General features: G+C 51.7%; 2 protein-coding genes across 4 annotated transcripts; one reads left to right on the top strand and one right to left on the bottom strand.

Moving 5' to 3' along the window:
• The first annotated feature begins 65 nt into the window (after nucleotides 1-65).
• Nucleotides 66-10,575, top strand: gnpat2 (glyceronephosphate O-acyltransferase 2). 3 transcript variants are annotated; one of them, XM_086018385.1, is made up of 16 exons: nucleotides 66-542; nucleotides 1,451-1,645; nucleotides 1,789-1,965; nucleotides 2,034-2,163; nucleotides 2,504-2,631; nucleotides 2,704-2,779; nucleotides 3,269-3,420; nucleotides 3,509-3,627; nucleotides 4,146-4,387; nucleotides 5,484-5,729; nucleotides 5,811-5,890; nucleotides 6,219-6,365; nucleotides 6,452-6,551; nucleotides 6,656-6,749; nucleotides 6,848-6,906; nucleotides 7,763-10,575. In XM_086018385.1, the coding sequence occupies exons 1-16, from the start codon at nucleotides 180-182 to the stop codon at nucleotides 7,861-7,863; spliced, it is 2,409 nt and encodes an 802-aa protein (XP_085874511.1). In that variant the 5' UTR covers nucleotides 66-179; the 3' UTR covers nucleotides 7,864-10,575. The 3 variants fall into 3 exon arrangements, with proteins under 3 accessions (XP_085874511.1, XP_085874510.1, XP_085874512.1); XM_086018384.1 differs by having other exon boundaries at nucleotides 79-542; nucleotides 1,451-1,666; XM_086018386.1 differs by lacking the exon at nucleotides 7,763-10,575 and adding an exon at nucleotides 7,171-7,549 and having other exon boundaries at nucleotides 247-542; nucleotides 1,451-1,666.
• Nucleotides 7,628-10,125, bottom strand: LOC147128610 (uncharacterized). The gene is made up of 2 exons (XM_086018442.1): nucleotides 9,720-10,125; nucleotides 7,628-8,825 (listed from the first exon to the last, which is right to left on the bottom strand). The coding sequence occupies exons 1-2, from the start codon at nucleotides 9,781-9,783 to the stop codon at nucleotides 8,311-8,313; spliced, it is 579 nt and encodes a 192-aa protein (XP_085874568.1). The 5' UTR covers nucleotides 9,784-10,125; the 3' UTR covers nucleotides 7,628-8,310.
• Nucleotides 10,576-10,751: the final 176 nt, after the last annotated feature.

The following is a 10,751-nucleotide window of genomic DNA, read 5'->3' as shown; positions in this document are numbered from 1 at the left end:
CATTGACCACTACAGTGAAACAAACTGTGACAACAATGGTTGAACTCTTTACATTCTATTTAATTATGTCACTATGCTGCTTGATTTTATAAAGAATATTTGTTAATTAGTGTTAATTTTTCCATGGCCAAACGATACATTACAATGGTTTGGTAGTTTTGGGGGAGGCTGGAATAACAATGACTGCATTTTGCCATTTTCTAACCATAGACTGCAATGAATCTAGAAAAACCGCCGAAAAGTTGAACGTAAATGTCAATGTCAACGTCAAATTGAACGTAGATGAACGTAAGGGGGCGAGTGCTTCAAGGGCAACAACAGCTAAAACCGAAAGTGAAAGGATACGAGTCAGCGACCCTTTCACAGAATGCGGAAGGCGTGCTGGCATCCTGCACAGTTTTAGCGTGACTTTTGCCGCCTTCAAGTGTTTGTGTGTATTTTGGGTCGAGTTGCGCAATATATCCCACAGGGAGGATTCGGCAGCGGTACCGAGTTGGCTTCGACGAGACTCACTGGACGGCCACCAAGAGATGGAAAACACGGTAAGGAGAAGGCACGTTGGTCGTTGCTTCTGCATGCTTCAACACATTGAGTCTTTTGTGGACAACTCCTTTAGAGCCCTTGCTGACAGACGTGCAATTTCCTCCATGTGCGCCGCACGTAAACGCTTCAATGAATACGTTTGAACATGCGTCGATCGTCTCACACGTACAGCACGAGCACGTCAGTGGGAACATGCAACCACACGCTAGGCACCTTCACACGAAGATGGCGCTGTTTTGCCGGCTTTCGTATATACGTACTTTTCTATTGCTGCTGTTTTGATCTGTAGTGCCGTTTCTGTCGTTTCAGGTTTCATTCATTAACTTGAGTGACGCGCACCTCTTGTCTTGCGCCTCACTAGACGGTGGCGGTAAATTCATTGTTCAGAGAAAGTATTGTTTTATAGCAGGCTGCAGCTTTTTTTTTTTTCTTCTTTTTCTTAGGACCAACAATACTTGGCGTCACTACTCTGTAGCAACTATAAAAAAAAAAAAAATGTAATATATCAAGTTGTATTCTTGACCCATTGTGCACTCGATCTGCTTCGGGCACACGTTAAGATCACGAGCTAATCATCATTGCCGTATTCATTTTGGAAAGTAAAATACGTAAATTGAAAAGAGAGCAACAAGCGTTTTTCACCACGGCATAATGGACCGGAGCTGGCAGGGCGCAGCCCCACTTGCACCGGTAGGCTAATTACACTTGAAGGTTGCGATTGAATTGTGGTTCTGTAATAAATACAGAAAAATGGTATTGGCATAACATGTCACTTGGTTTACCTGCATGCCATTTTTGGGGTTTAGTGGGGCACTCCCTCACTTGCCCCTTTGTAAATACGTAATGGTCACAAGCAAATCCCTACTCTGTCTTAAATATAAAGTATCAATGATGTGGTGACTGCCAGCATTGGAAGTATGTGCGACTAGGCCTTCAGGAGGAGGAGGAGGAGGAGGAGGAGGACATGGTGGACATATTGGAGGCAAGGAGGCGGAGCAGTGACATAGGCCACGCCCTCAGGACCTTCAGGCCCCACCCCTACAGAGGGGCAAAGCCCTTCTCCGTCAGCCAACTCAACGCGGCCGTGCTGGCCTCCCACGATGTACGCCTCGTGATGGTCGAGGTGGGCTTACGCCCCCGATCTATGCAGAAATCCTTCCAAAAAAAAGAAATTGCCAGCGTTGTTTTTGTCAGGTTAAAGAAACCGAGGTGGGATTTGTGTTTCCGATCCGGCGTGTTCCCCAGGTTGCCATGGAGACGGGGTCGCCACCGGAGGCGGTGAGAGCGCAGGCGGCCGCCATTTTGGAGGAGATGTCCCAAAATCTGCAGCTGGGCTTCGTGCGTCTGATGGGCTTCATGCTCAGCAAAGTGCTCAAGCGCATCTACTCCGGCATCTACGTCAACATGGACGCGCTGCGCACGGTCGCTACATTTGCGGCGAGTTCATTTTCCTTTTTGGCGCTCTCTTTGAAACATTTTGCACTTTGCAGCTTCGGCAGGTGGTGCGGGAGGCGCCCGTCGTCCTGTTGCCCAACCACAGGAGCTACACCGACTTTTTAGTCATCTCCTACATTATGTTTACCTACGACATCCCGCTACCCGTCATTGCTTCTGGACTGGGTAAGTAAGCGTGCCCCGATTTGAACCTTTTTCAAGTTACCAGCCGTCACCTGCGTGCGCGGTCATTTTTTTGGCCTCATGCATGATGGGAGCCCTTCAAGGCTCACATTCAAGCGCTATGTATGACATAAAAAAGTCAATGGGGCACTGCTGTACTTGCCCCTACTTCTACCCATTTGAAAAATGAAATGGCTTTCCCCCCCCCAAATACATCGTACTTCTGGATTTGGCGGGGGACTCCCACATTTGCCCTTCATGCAAAATGGCCACTGTGATCAACATCCAAGTAGAGACTGAGCATCGCTGCTTCTTGCCTCCTGTGCGCAACGTGTACCTGTAGCTCTGGCCGGGATGAAGTTGATGGGCGAGATGCTGCGGCGCTGCGGCGCTTTCTACATTCGACGCGACATCGCCTCCGACAGGCTGTACTGTCAAGTGCTGTCGGAATATGTTCGACGCTTGGTCAGGGTAGGACGGGTTTCCGTTCTAAGCAGTGAGTGTGTACAAATGCACTCTATTGGATTGACGTATTTTCCATAGACAGGATTCGCGCCGGTGGAATTTTACATTGAAGGCTTTCGGAGTCGCTCACTAAAATCCTTGACGCCCAAGTTAGGTGAGTCAATGAACGTAGCTGAACTTCTTTTTTTTTGAAACGAAGGTCACAGTCGAAGCGCTACTCTGTATAGATATATACCGTTTTGTTTTGTTTTTTAAGTCACGCAGTCGGGCAGTGCCCAACTTGATAAGGTCCTCATTTCATGACTACCCTGTATTGTTACCTGCTTAAGATAATGGCCCAAGTCGTACTTATTCTTTTGCCTTAAACATGTCCTCAGGATGCTGTTAACATCGGCTACGTCTTTTGTTCAAAGGATCATTCATTTCAAGCCCCAAATGAAATTGGTAATCACTATCATATAGTCTGTGTTTGGTTCAGTCTTTTGAGTTTTCCGAAAATCAGAAATGATAGCAGGAAAGATAGCAGGAAATGTTCAATCAGGTAGGGCACCGCCCCACTCGCCTCGCATATACGGCCCAAGGCACACACAACTCTGTGTGCGCGTGGGGGTGTGCGCGCGTGTGTGCGTGCGCGCGAGCGCAGGTATGTTGCAGATGGTGCTGGATCCCTACTTTAAAGGCGAGGTTGACGACGTGACCTTGGTTCCTATCAGCTTGAGCTACGACCGGCTTCTCGAAGAATCCCTGCTAGCCCGCGAGCTCCTGGGCATCCCCAAGCCCAAAGAGAGCACCCTGGTGCGTCACCTTCATCGGGTTCTCCTCGGTGGCGCTCACATCGGCGCAGTCACCGGAAGGTCACCTGAGGTCGGGTTCTGGTCCGCAGGGTCTGCTGAAGGCCGCCAGGGTCCTACGTGAGAATTACGGCCGCATGTACGTCAACTTTGGTCGGCCCATGTCGGCCCGACAACTTTGTCGAGGGAAGATGGAGCCGCGCGTATCCACGTGAGTCCCGCCGCCATTGGGCGCGACGAATGATGTCAGTCTTTGACAATGCAATGAAATCAAACGCCAGTTCAGCACATTCATACGCAGGCTGCCGATGGCCACAACTCGCGGCGCGTGGGAAGGAAACAGGCAGACTTGTTGTGGCCTTGTTGTGGGCAAGGGGGGGCAAGTGGGGCACTGCCCTTCCCGTGGTGAATTTTGTGTTTCTGTCCAATTTACGCATTTGATATCGTTTCAATTTTAATACAGCGTAGTGATTATGACCTGGATGTCCATGCCTTTGGGACAAGTGGGGCAGTGCCCTCCAAGATGGTGCTGGGGTTAAAAGGAAGGGGAAAAAAGTAGTAGTAGTAGTAGTAGTATCGCGTTCGGGTACTTTATACAAGAATATTGCATATGGATTTTGTCAATACCTCTCAATCGTGTATTCCACACATCAACAAGCTTGCTATACGTCTTCCTCCCGTCTCAATCTTTGCATACTCACCATTTCTCCTTGTTTGTTGTTTCCGCAGAGAAGTTCCCGAGCTGCCCTCAGCGGAGACGCAGGCTCGCCTGAGCCGGCTGGCTCATCTGATAGTTCGCATCCAAGAGCGGGGTTCCTTCAGCAGCCCGTGGTCCCTCATGGCCTGCCTGCTGCTGCAGTGGCCCCCCTCGGTCCTGACGCAAACGGGCCTGCCTTGGCCACGCCTGGCCCACCGCACGCTCTGGTTGAAGAAGTTGGCGCTGAGCTTCGGGGCGCGGCTCAGCTGGCCCGGTGGGTCCAAAGGAGCCCTCGGAAGCCTTTCCTTTCAACAAGCGCACCTGTTCCAATCAGCCATTTGACGGTCTGAACACAAAGAACCCACCGCTGGGCGGCACGGCACGCTTGCTCATTTTAAATCAAGCAAAATGAAAATGGCCAGGCGCTTTCATTCCGATAGCACATTTCATACTCCAGGTAACTCAATGTGCCTCACATCGTCAAAAATAAAACATTGAAAAGCATTTACAAACAAAAGAGCTGAAAACCTAGAAGCGGAAAGTGAAGAAATACTCTGGGCTCCACTCATTGACCCCAGTCAGCAGACCTCAGAGCCCTATTGGTTTTTTTTACTTCCTTGAATGGATTCAGCACCTAAACCATTCGGCGGCAAAACTTTAAAGTCCTGCTCCGGCTCAAATATTGGAATGGTAAAATGTGACAATTTAGCAGCAAGTCCTGTCAAGTAGGAAAGGAGCGCTCCAGTGCCCTCTTGTGGCACGAATAGGCAATTTCGACAGACTGTAGCCGTGCAAACAAACACAAAGTCCACATTCAAACGCTAAGCCTCTGAACTGTGAGGCAAACGTGCTCGCCACAACGTTCATGCCTTCAAAAAGGAAGGGGGGCGGGGGCGCGGGCGGGGGCGCGGGCGGGGGCGCGGGCGCGCTGTGGGCGTTCAGGACACTTTGCGGCTTTGAGCCAGATCAGACAGATTAGATGAATGTGAGTTGGCACAAGCATTCGCACTCACTTAGGGCAAATTGGCCGGGATTAGCGCGCTGATCCCAAGAGGGACCCTCTCGACCATCTCGTCTCAGATCTCACAGACGTTCACGAGTACCTTGTTACTTTTAAGTAGGTGACTTTATGTTTGGGTGCCCTTTGACTTGAACTGAAGAGATCCGAACTCTCCGCTCCTCAATCCAAACAGGCTCATTGCTCCCAACCTCACCCACGACGTTTTCTCAACAAATTGCTCGATGCTGCCGGCTCCAGGAATGATTTGACTTGTCACGGTTGTGTCGCATGACAGCCTACGGATCCCATTTTTTCGCGTATTGTGAAAAGCGATCACGTATGACTTTTGTTTCAATCGGCGCCGCTGCAGGACACGTCCCCGATGCGGAGGTGATGTCGTCGGCCGTGGCTCTCCATTCGGCCTCGGTTCGCCTCCGGGCGCAACGCGTCTTCCTGCTCGCGGAGGAGGCGGGAGGGGTCGGCGCAGAGGCGGGCGTGGCCAAGATGGCGGCGCCCGTGTTGATGATGGCGTCCTACCGCAACCAGTCGCTGCACCTTTTTGTGCGGCCGGCCCTGCTGGCCACGGCCTTGAGTCTTTCTGGAAGCGGCCGCAGAGGTGAGCGTTCGTACGGAGGCCGAACGCCTCGCTGGTCACCATGGTAACGTGGGTTGGGACCATGCCCTCGTGTCACGGCAGATGAGATCTTCGCGACCTTCCGCTTCCTCCGGGACGTCTTCGGAAATGAATTCATCTTTATTCCTGGGGAAGCTGACGAGGTAAACGGTTGAATCGCCTCGTCTCGTTGCGGCGGGCCGTCCGACCGGCGAGTAGCGACTAACGAAGCACCGGGGGCGCCGCCCCGCCGCACCCCGCAGAAGTGTCAAATTGCTTTCCATGGTATATGTGGTGTTTCTGACACATGCGCGATTCAGGGAAAGCCAAACATATCGTGCAGCAACATACTCGTATTTGTCGGGAGCGCGATGGAGACGGCATTGGGGGCGGTGCCCCACTCGATGTTTTCCATGTGGACTTTTGGCACATGGGTTTGCCACCTGGCAGCCCTGCTGAAAGGCAGCGTTTGAAGCCACCGTGTGCTTTCAGGACTTCGAGGAGGCGCGCCACCTCTTGAGGCGATGCGGCGCCCTGGACGCCAGCGCCTCGCAGGAAGCGACGGCGTCCGAGGGAGGCGGCGCCGAGGTGCTGTCTTTCCTGCGGGCGCTTCTGAAGCCCTTCCTGGACTCCTACCTGGTACACTTAGCCTTTGACACGCCAGCGAACGCACGGATGACTTTTGGGCTGAAGGTTTGGCTTTGATTGGCGGGTTTGTCGTCGAGGTCGTGATGCGGTTCCTCGGCGAGCTGGCCGCTCCCGTGATCAGCGAGCGGGACTTCCTAGCCGCCGCCAGGAGTCTGGCCACCGAGCTCATCCTCTCAGGTGAGAGCGCGACGGCTGCGGTCCGCCCGCGCCGAGGAACGAGCCGAAGCCGTCCTCGGCGCGGGCGAGCTGAAGCCGTCCTCCTCTCGGGTCCCCGTCGGCAGGCCGGCTCCGCACCTACGAGGCCCTCTCGTCCGACGTCCAGAAGAACGTCCTGGCGGCCCTCAGGAGGCTGGCGGCTGTGACAAAGTTGAAGGCGTGAGTAATGAGATTAGCCGGCGGGAAAACCTGTTTGGCTTCTAAGCTCATTTGGTCTGCAGCCCGCTTGACCGTTTTGCCGTGTTTGCCGTTTACAGGTCAGAGAAGGCGTACAGTGTGGACAAGGACGCCGTCAGACGAATACAAGGCGCACTCTGTAAGGACGGGTAAAGCGGAAAGAGTCGAGCCTGCTTTTATCGCAGCGCAAAGTTTATTTACGGCGCTGTATCCGAATCGAGAGTTTGCGCAGACTTTGGGAATAAACAGTGCGGGCGGTGGTACGCATGGTGAGCATTTGGGTCTTGCCTGTGAAAATGACGTTGGTGGCGTCGAGGTGCTTTTGTCCCCTGGGCTTGACCGGACGCGGTTGCGTCGATTGCTGCTCGGCTTGTAACGGCACTCGTGTTTTCCTCGTCTCTAGCTGGGCAAATCCGTCCGCAGATGCTCCAGACTGAACCTGACGCAAGACTTTAGTCTCCGCTGGAACGCGTCCAGCCTCGGCACTCGGACCGCATTTGCGCTCTCACCTCCGCTTGACCCCCCCCCGACCCCACCCCCCACCCTCTGTGTTCTTCTTCAAGCGCCTTGTCAGAAGGGATCGGAAGACATCCGCGTAGCGTCCGTGATTCTGCTCAAAAAACTGTTGGATTAACTTTCAGACTATGCCTTTTATATGCTACATTTTGGATGGAGGAGTGGTGAAAAGTAAAAATGCATATATTGTAAAATGAGACATAATTTGGAATATCACCAGAATGAAGTTGCGATATCCAAAGAATAAAGGTCGTGTTTTTATTCCACGCAGAGTTATCAATTCATTCATTTGCATGTATAGCTCGGGAGGCCCGATGTCAAAGATCAGAAGGAATCCAGAACGCTTGTGTTTGAGAATTTTATTTTTTCAACTGCTTTGCATATCAATACATGTAAAAGAGGCATAACAAAATGCACCATGGATGAACCATCTTTTTTCTTTGTTTTCATTCGGACGTCATCATCTCCTTCAACAACAGCGAGCGAGAACCGGAGGGCAAAGTTCACGGTTCATCACTGCCGAGCGAGCGAGCGAGCGAGCGAGCGAGCCAGCCGCACTGCAGTTAAAAGGCCGCGTTGAGTACCAATGAGCCGAGCCACCCGACACTATGCTAGGTACACCTGCGCCGCCAAAATGTCCGCATGGATTCCAGATCTTATTTGCAAAAGCAACCGTCCGCACAACTTTTCTGACAGCCCTTGTACACGACTCACAAAGACTTTGGGGTCTTTTTGGGGGCTCAGTCCAAAGCAAGAAAACTTTTAAGGAGGAGGAAATAAGGAACTACGTAGAATTGAGTTGAGGAGCTTCCTTCCGCCAAAAGTAGTTTAGCTTTGCTGCCATCTTGTGGCATCTATTGGCAATTATAAACCTTTTCAGGGGGCCGTTCATTATTGGAACACTTGTGAGCGTTGTACAGCTGAGAATTGTATTTGCAAAGGCGGCGCTCCCCCCGACACCCCCCCCCCCCCGCCCCCCCAGCAGGTGTACCTAAGTGAGCATCGGGCGGGCGGGCCGTGCCGGGGATTATCTGTACACGGGCGGCACGTCCACCTTGATCCGCAGGGCGCTGACGGGGTCCTGGCAAAAGACGGAGATGTACTCCAGCACTTTGGAGTTGAGCCTCTTCTCGCTTTCCTTGGCGCGGTGGCGCTCCTTGTCCCAGCGCTCGCGCTCGCCGTTCATCTGCGAGAAGAGGTTGAGCTGGATGGCGCGCAGCGTGGCCGCCAGCACGTAGGCGGCACCCTGCAGCCCGTGGCACAGCGCGGCGCCCACGCTCAGCGCCGCCGCCATCAGGTTGGGCATGGTCTCGCACAGCACGCAGGCGCCCTCCAGCAGGTGCAGCGTGCAGGCGCGGCCCGTCGGCGCCGGCGGCGGCGGCGCGCAAGCCGGGCCCCGCTGCCGGCCGCCGGCCAGGAGATGGCGCGCGCAGTCGCTGAAGTGGGCGGCGGCGCGGCGCAGGGGCAACAGGGCCAGGTACAGGTGGCACGCCGCCTTGGTGAGGGCGTGGAAGAGCAGACGCAGCTCCAGCACGGCGTTGCCTGGCCGAGAAAGGAGAGATTAGGAAGTGGCCCGGTCAAATCGGAGCCTAATCTGATGCGGTGACTAATGTCGGAGAGCATTAATGTCTCGTGTCAAGTCACGCAAAGCACATCGTTGGACCGCAAAGTTCAGTCATAGCAAAAACGGGGAAAATCACTGCCACCAAGCGTCTTGGCCGTCACCTCTGGACTTTCTACTCCCTCGTCAAAATAAATAGGCTCGTTAGTTTTCCAACCTCCACAGATGACGACGCGATGTAACAAAACAAAAAAAGACAGAGGTTTGGCCAATCCCACTTGAAATTTTGATTGACGGATTAATTGATTGAGATTTTGGAAATGTACAGGACAAAACGTGAACCAACGTGTCGATGTTTTTGTTTTCTGATGGTAAAAAAATCATCTTCACGTTTCACCTTTGAACTTATTCCACAGTCTGTACTGTTTTAATTGAGCAAAAGAGGAGCCCCAGTTAATCCTCGACAAATGATTTCCGCAGCCCGAAAGGGAAAAAAATCCTTTTACTGAAATATGACATTTTAAATAGAAAATCACGAAAACGACATGGCTTGCCTCAGTTTTGACGAAATAAATGTGTTTATGCACATGATGATGAGGTCGCAATTGGAGCAAATGTAATTTCATCCTACCACACTAAAGCAAAAGCGGAAGTACGAAGTCGAGAAGCAAGGTTGATACCAGGTAAAGCGAAGTCAAAAGAACTAACCCTAATGCTGCTCTGCATCCAGAAATGAAACTACATTCAAATGTTGTGTTAGTGGGAGAAGCTGCTCCTGATTGTATGCACAAATGGCCAACTTCTGTCCTTTTCCCAACCTGTCACTTGGCAACGTTACATTCCGTCCAATAGATAGAAAAATAAATGCGTCTTACCGTCTACAAAGCAGAAAATCCACAGGAGGACAATACACGCTGCTAAAGAGGTGAACCAATCCATGTGAGCAGAGGAAAGCCAACAAAAGTAGTTAGGCAAAGAGAAAGCTAAACAGGTTGGCTTCTGGTGACGATGACGTGGCCCTGACGCCTTGGACGCCCTCACATGATCAGGTGGCTGATCGCGGCTGATCGTGGGCGCGTGCAGCGCGTGGACGACGTAGACAATTAACGCGGAATGACGGACGACGGAAGGACGGACGGACGGGCAGAGACACCTGCAGGGCGTCAGTCCGAGGTGCCAAACGGCCGCACTAATTCAGAACGACGAGCGTGTCCTGACTTTCGCTGAGTCTACTGCGTCTTAGCTGGTAGCACTTGCTCACTTTGTTTCAGTTTTCTTTTGGGCTTTTAAAATTGGGGATGGACGAGGTGGCTGTCGGTGATGTCATAACGACGCGTCACTGCACTAAACGGTGTTCGCTCATTTACAAGATTTGCGTGTCACATTGATACGTCGTTGTTAGCAACCCGATGTTACGAATCGGCAAGCTTTACTCACACAAAATGAGAATCTCCAAATTCCTAACAAATTTGCAAATATTTGAAGGATTTAATTTCTGCACAAATAACGTATTTACTTGACTTGACAAGTGGTATTACACGCTGCAACCCCATGGTGAATTATCAAACCTCGTACAGTTTGCTCCTTGTTGTTTCTGTTATATTGTTGTTCATTTTTTCTTTGTTCTTTACTACTAATGTGTCTCATGTCATTGTGATATTCATGGATTTTAGTCTGCACATATATTTGTATGTTTATATATCAAACTTCCAATAAAGATCTTGACCCCAAGACCCCTACAGACAAGTGGCACTTTTGATGGCGTCATTTACAGCTGGTCACAGGCGCACAACCCCGTAACATAGCGATGACCATTTAGGTTGACATTCGAGCTTTGCTGAAACTGTGTTGGAATATTTAAGTCTGGGGGGAAGCCCATTCCCTGTTTGCTAACTACTGGGCAGTAC

This window comes from Filicampus tigris, chromosome 20 (genome assembly GCF_054856515.1).
Source record: "Filicampus tigris isolate MCC_2025a chromosome 20, RoL_Ftig_1.0, whole genome shotgun sequence".
In the NCBI taxonomy this organism is placed as follows: Eukaryota; Metazoa; Chordata; class Actinopteri; order Syngnathiformes; family Syngnathidae; genus Filicampus; species Filicampus tigris.
The sequence above is the reverse complement of the archived record's forward strand: the minus strand, read 5'-3'. Positions and strand labels throughout refer to the sequence as shown.

What these genes read in the sequence shown, in the direction of transcription:
- gnpat2 (XM_086018384.1), top strand. Translation starts at nt 180, where the DNA reads ATGACTGCATTTTGCCATTTTCTAACCATAGACTGCAATGAATCTAGA. An exon ending in TTCTGGAAGCGGCCGCAGAG is followed by an intron (nt 5,730 to 5,810) that starts GTGAGCGTTCGT and finishes GTGTCACGGCAG; the next exon opens with ATGAGATCTTCGCGACCTTC. An exon ending in CACCGAGCTCATCCTCTCAG is followed by an intron (nt 6,552 to 6,655) that starts GTGAGAGCGCGA and finishes CCCCGTCGGCAG; the next exon opens with GCCGGCTCCGCACCTACGAG.
- LOC147128610 (XM_086018442.1), bottom strand. Translation starts at nt 9,783, where the DNA reads ATGGATTGGTTCACCTCTTTAGCAGCGTGTATTGTCCTCCTGTGGATT. An exon ending in GATTTTCTGCTTTGTAGACG is followed by an intron (nt 8,826 to 9,719) that starts GTAAGACGCATT and finishes TTTCTCGGCCAG; the next exon opens with GCAACGCCGTGCTGGAGCTG.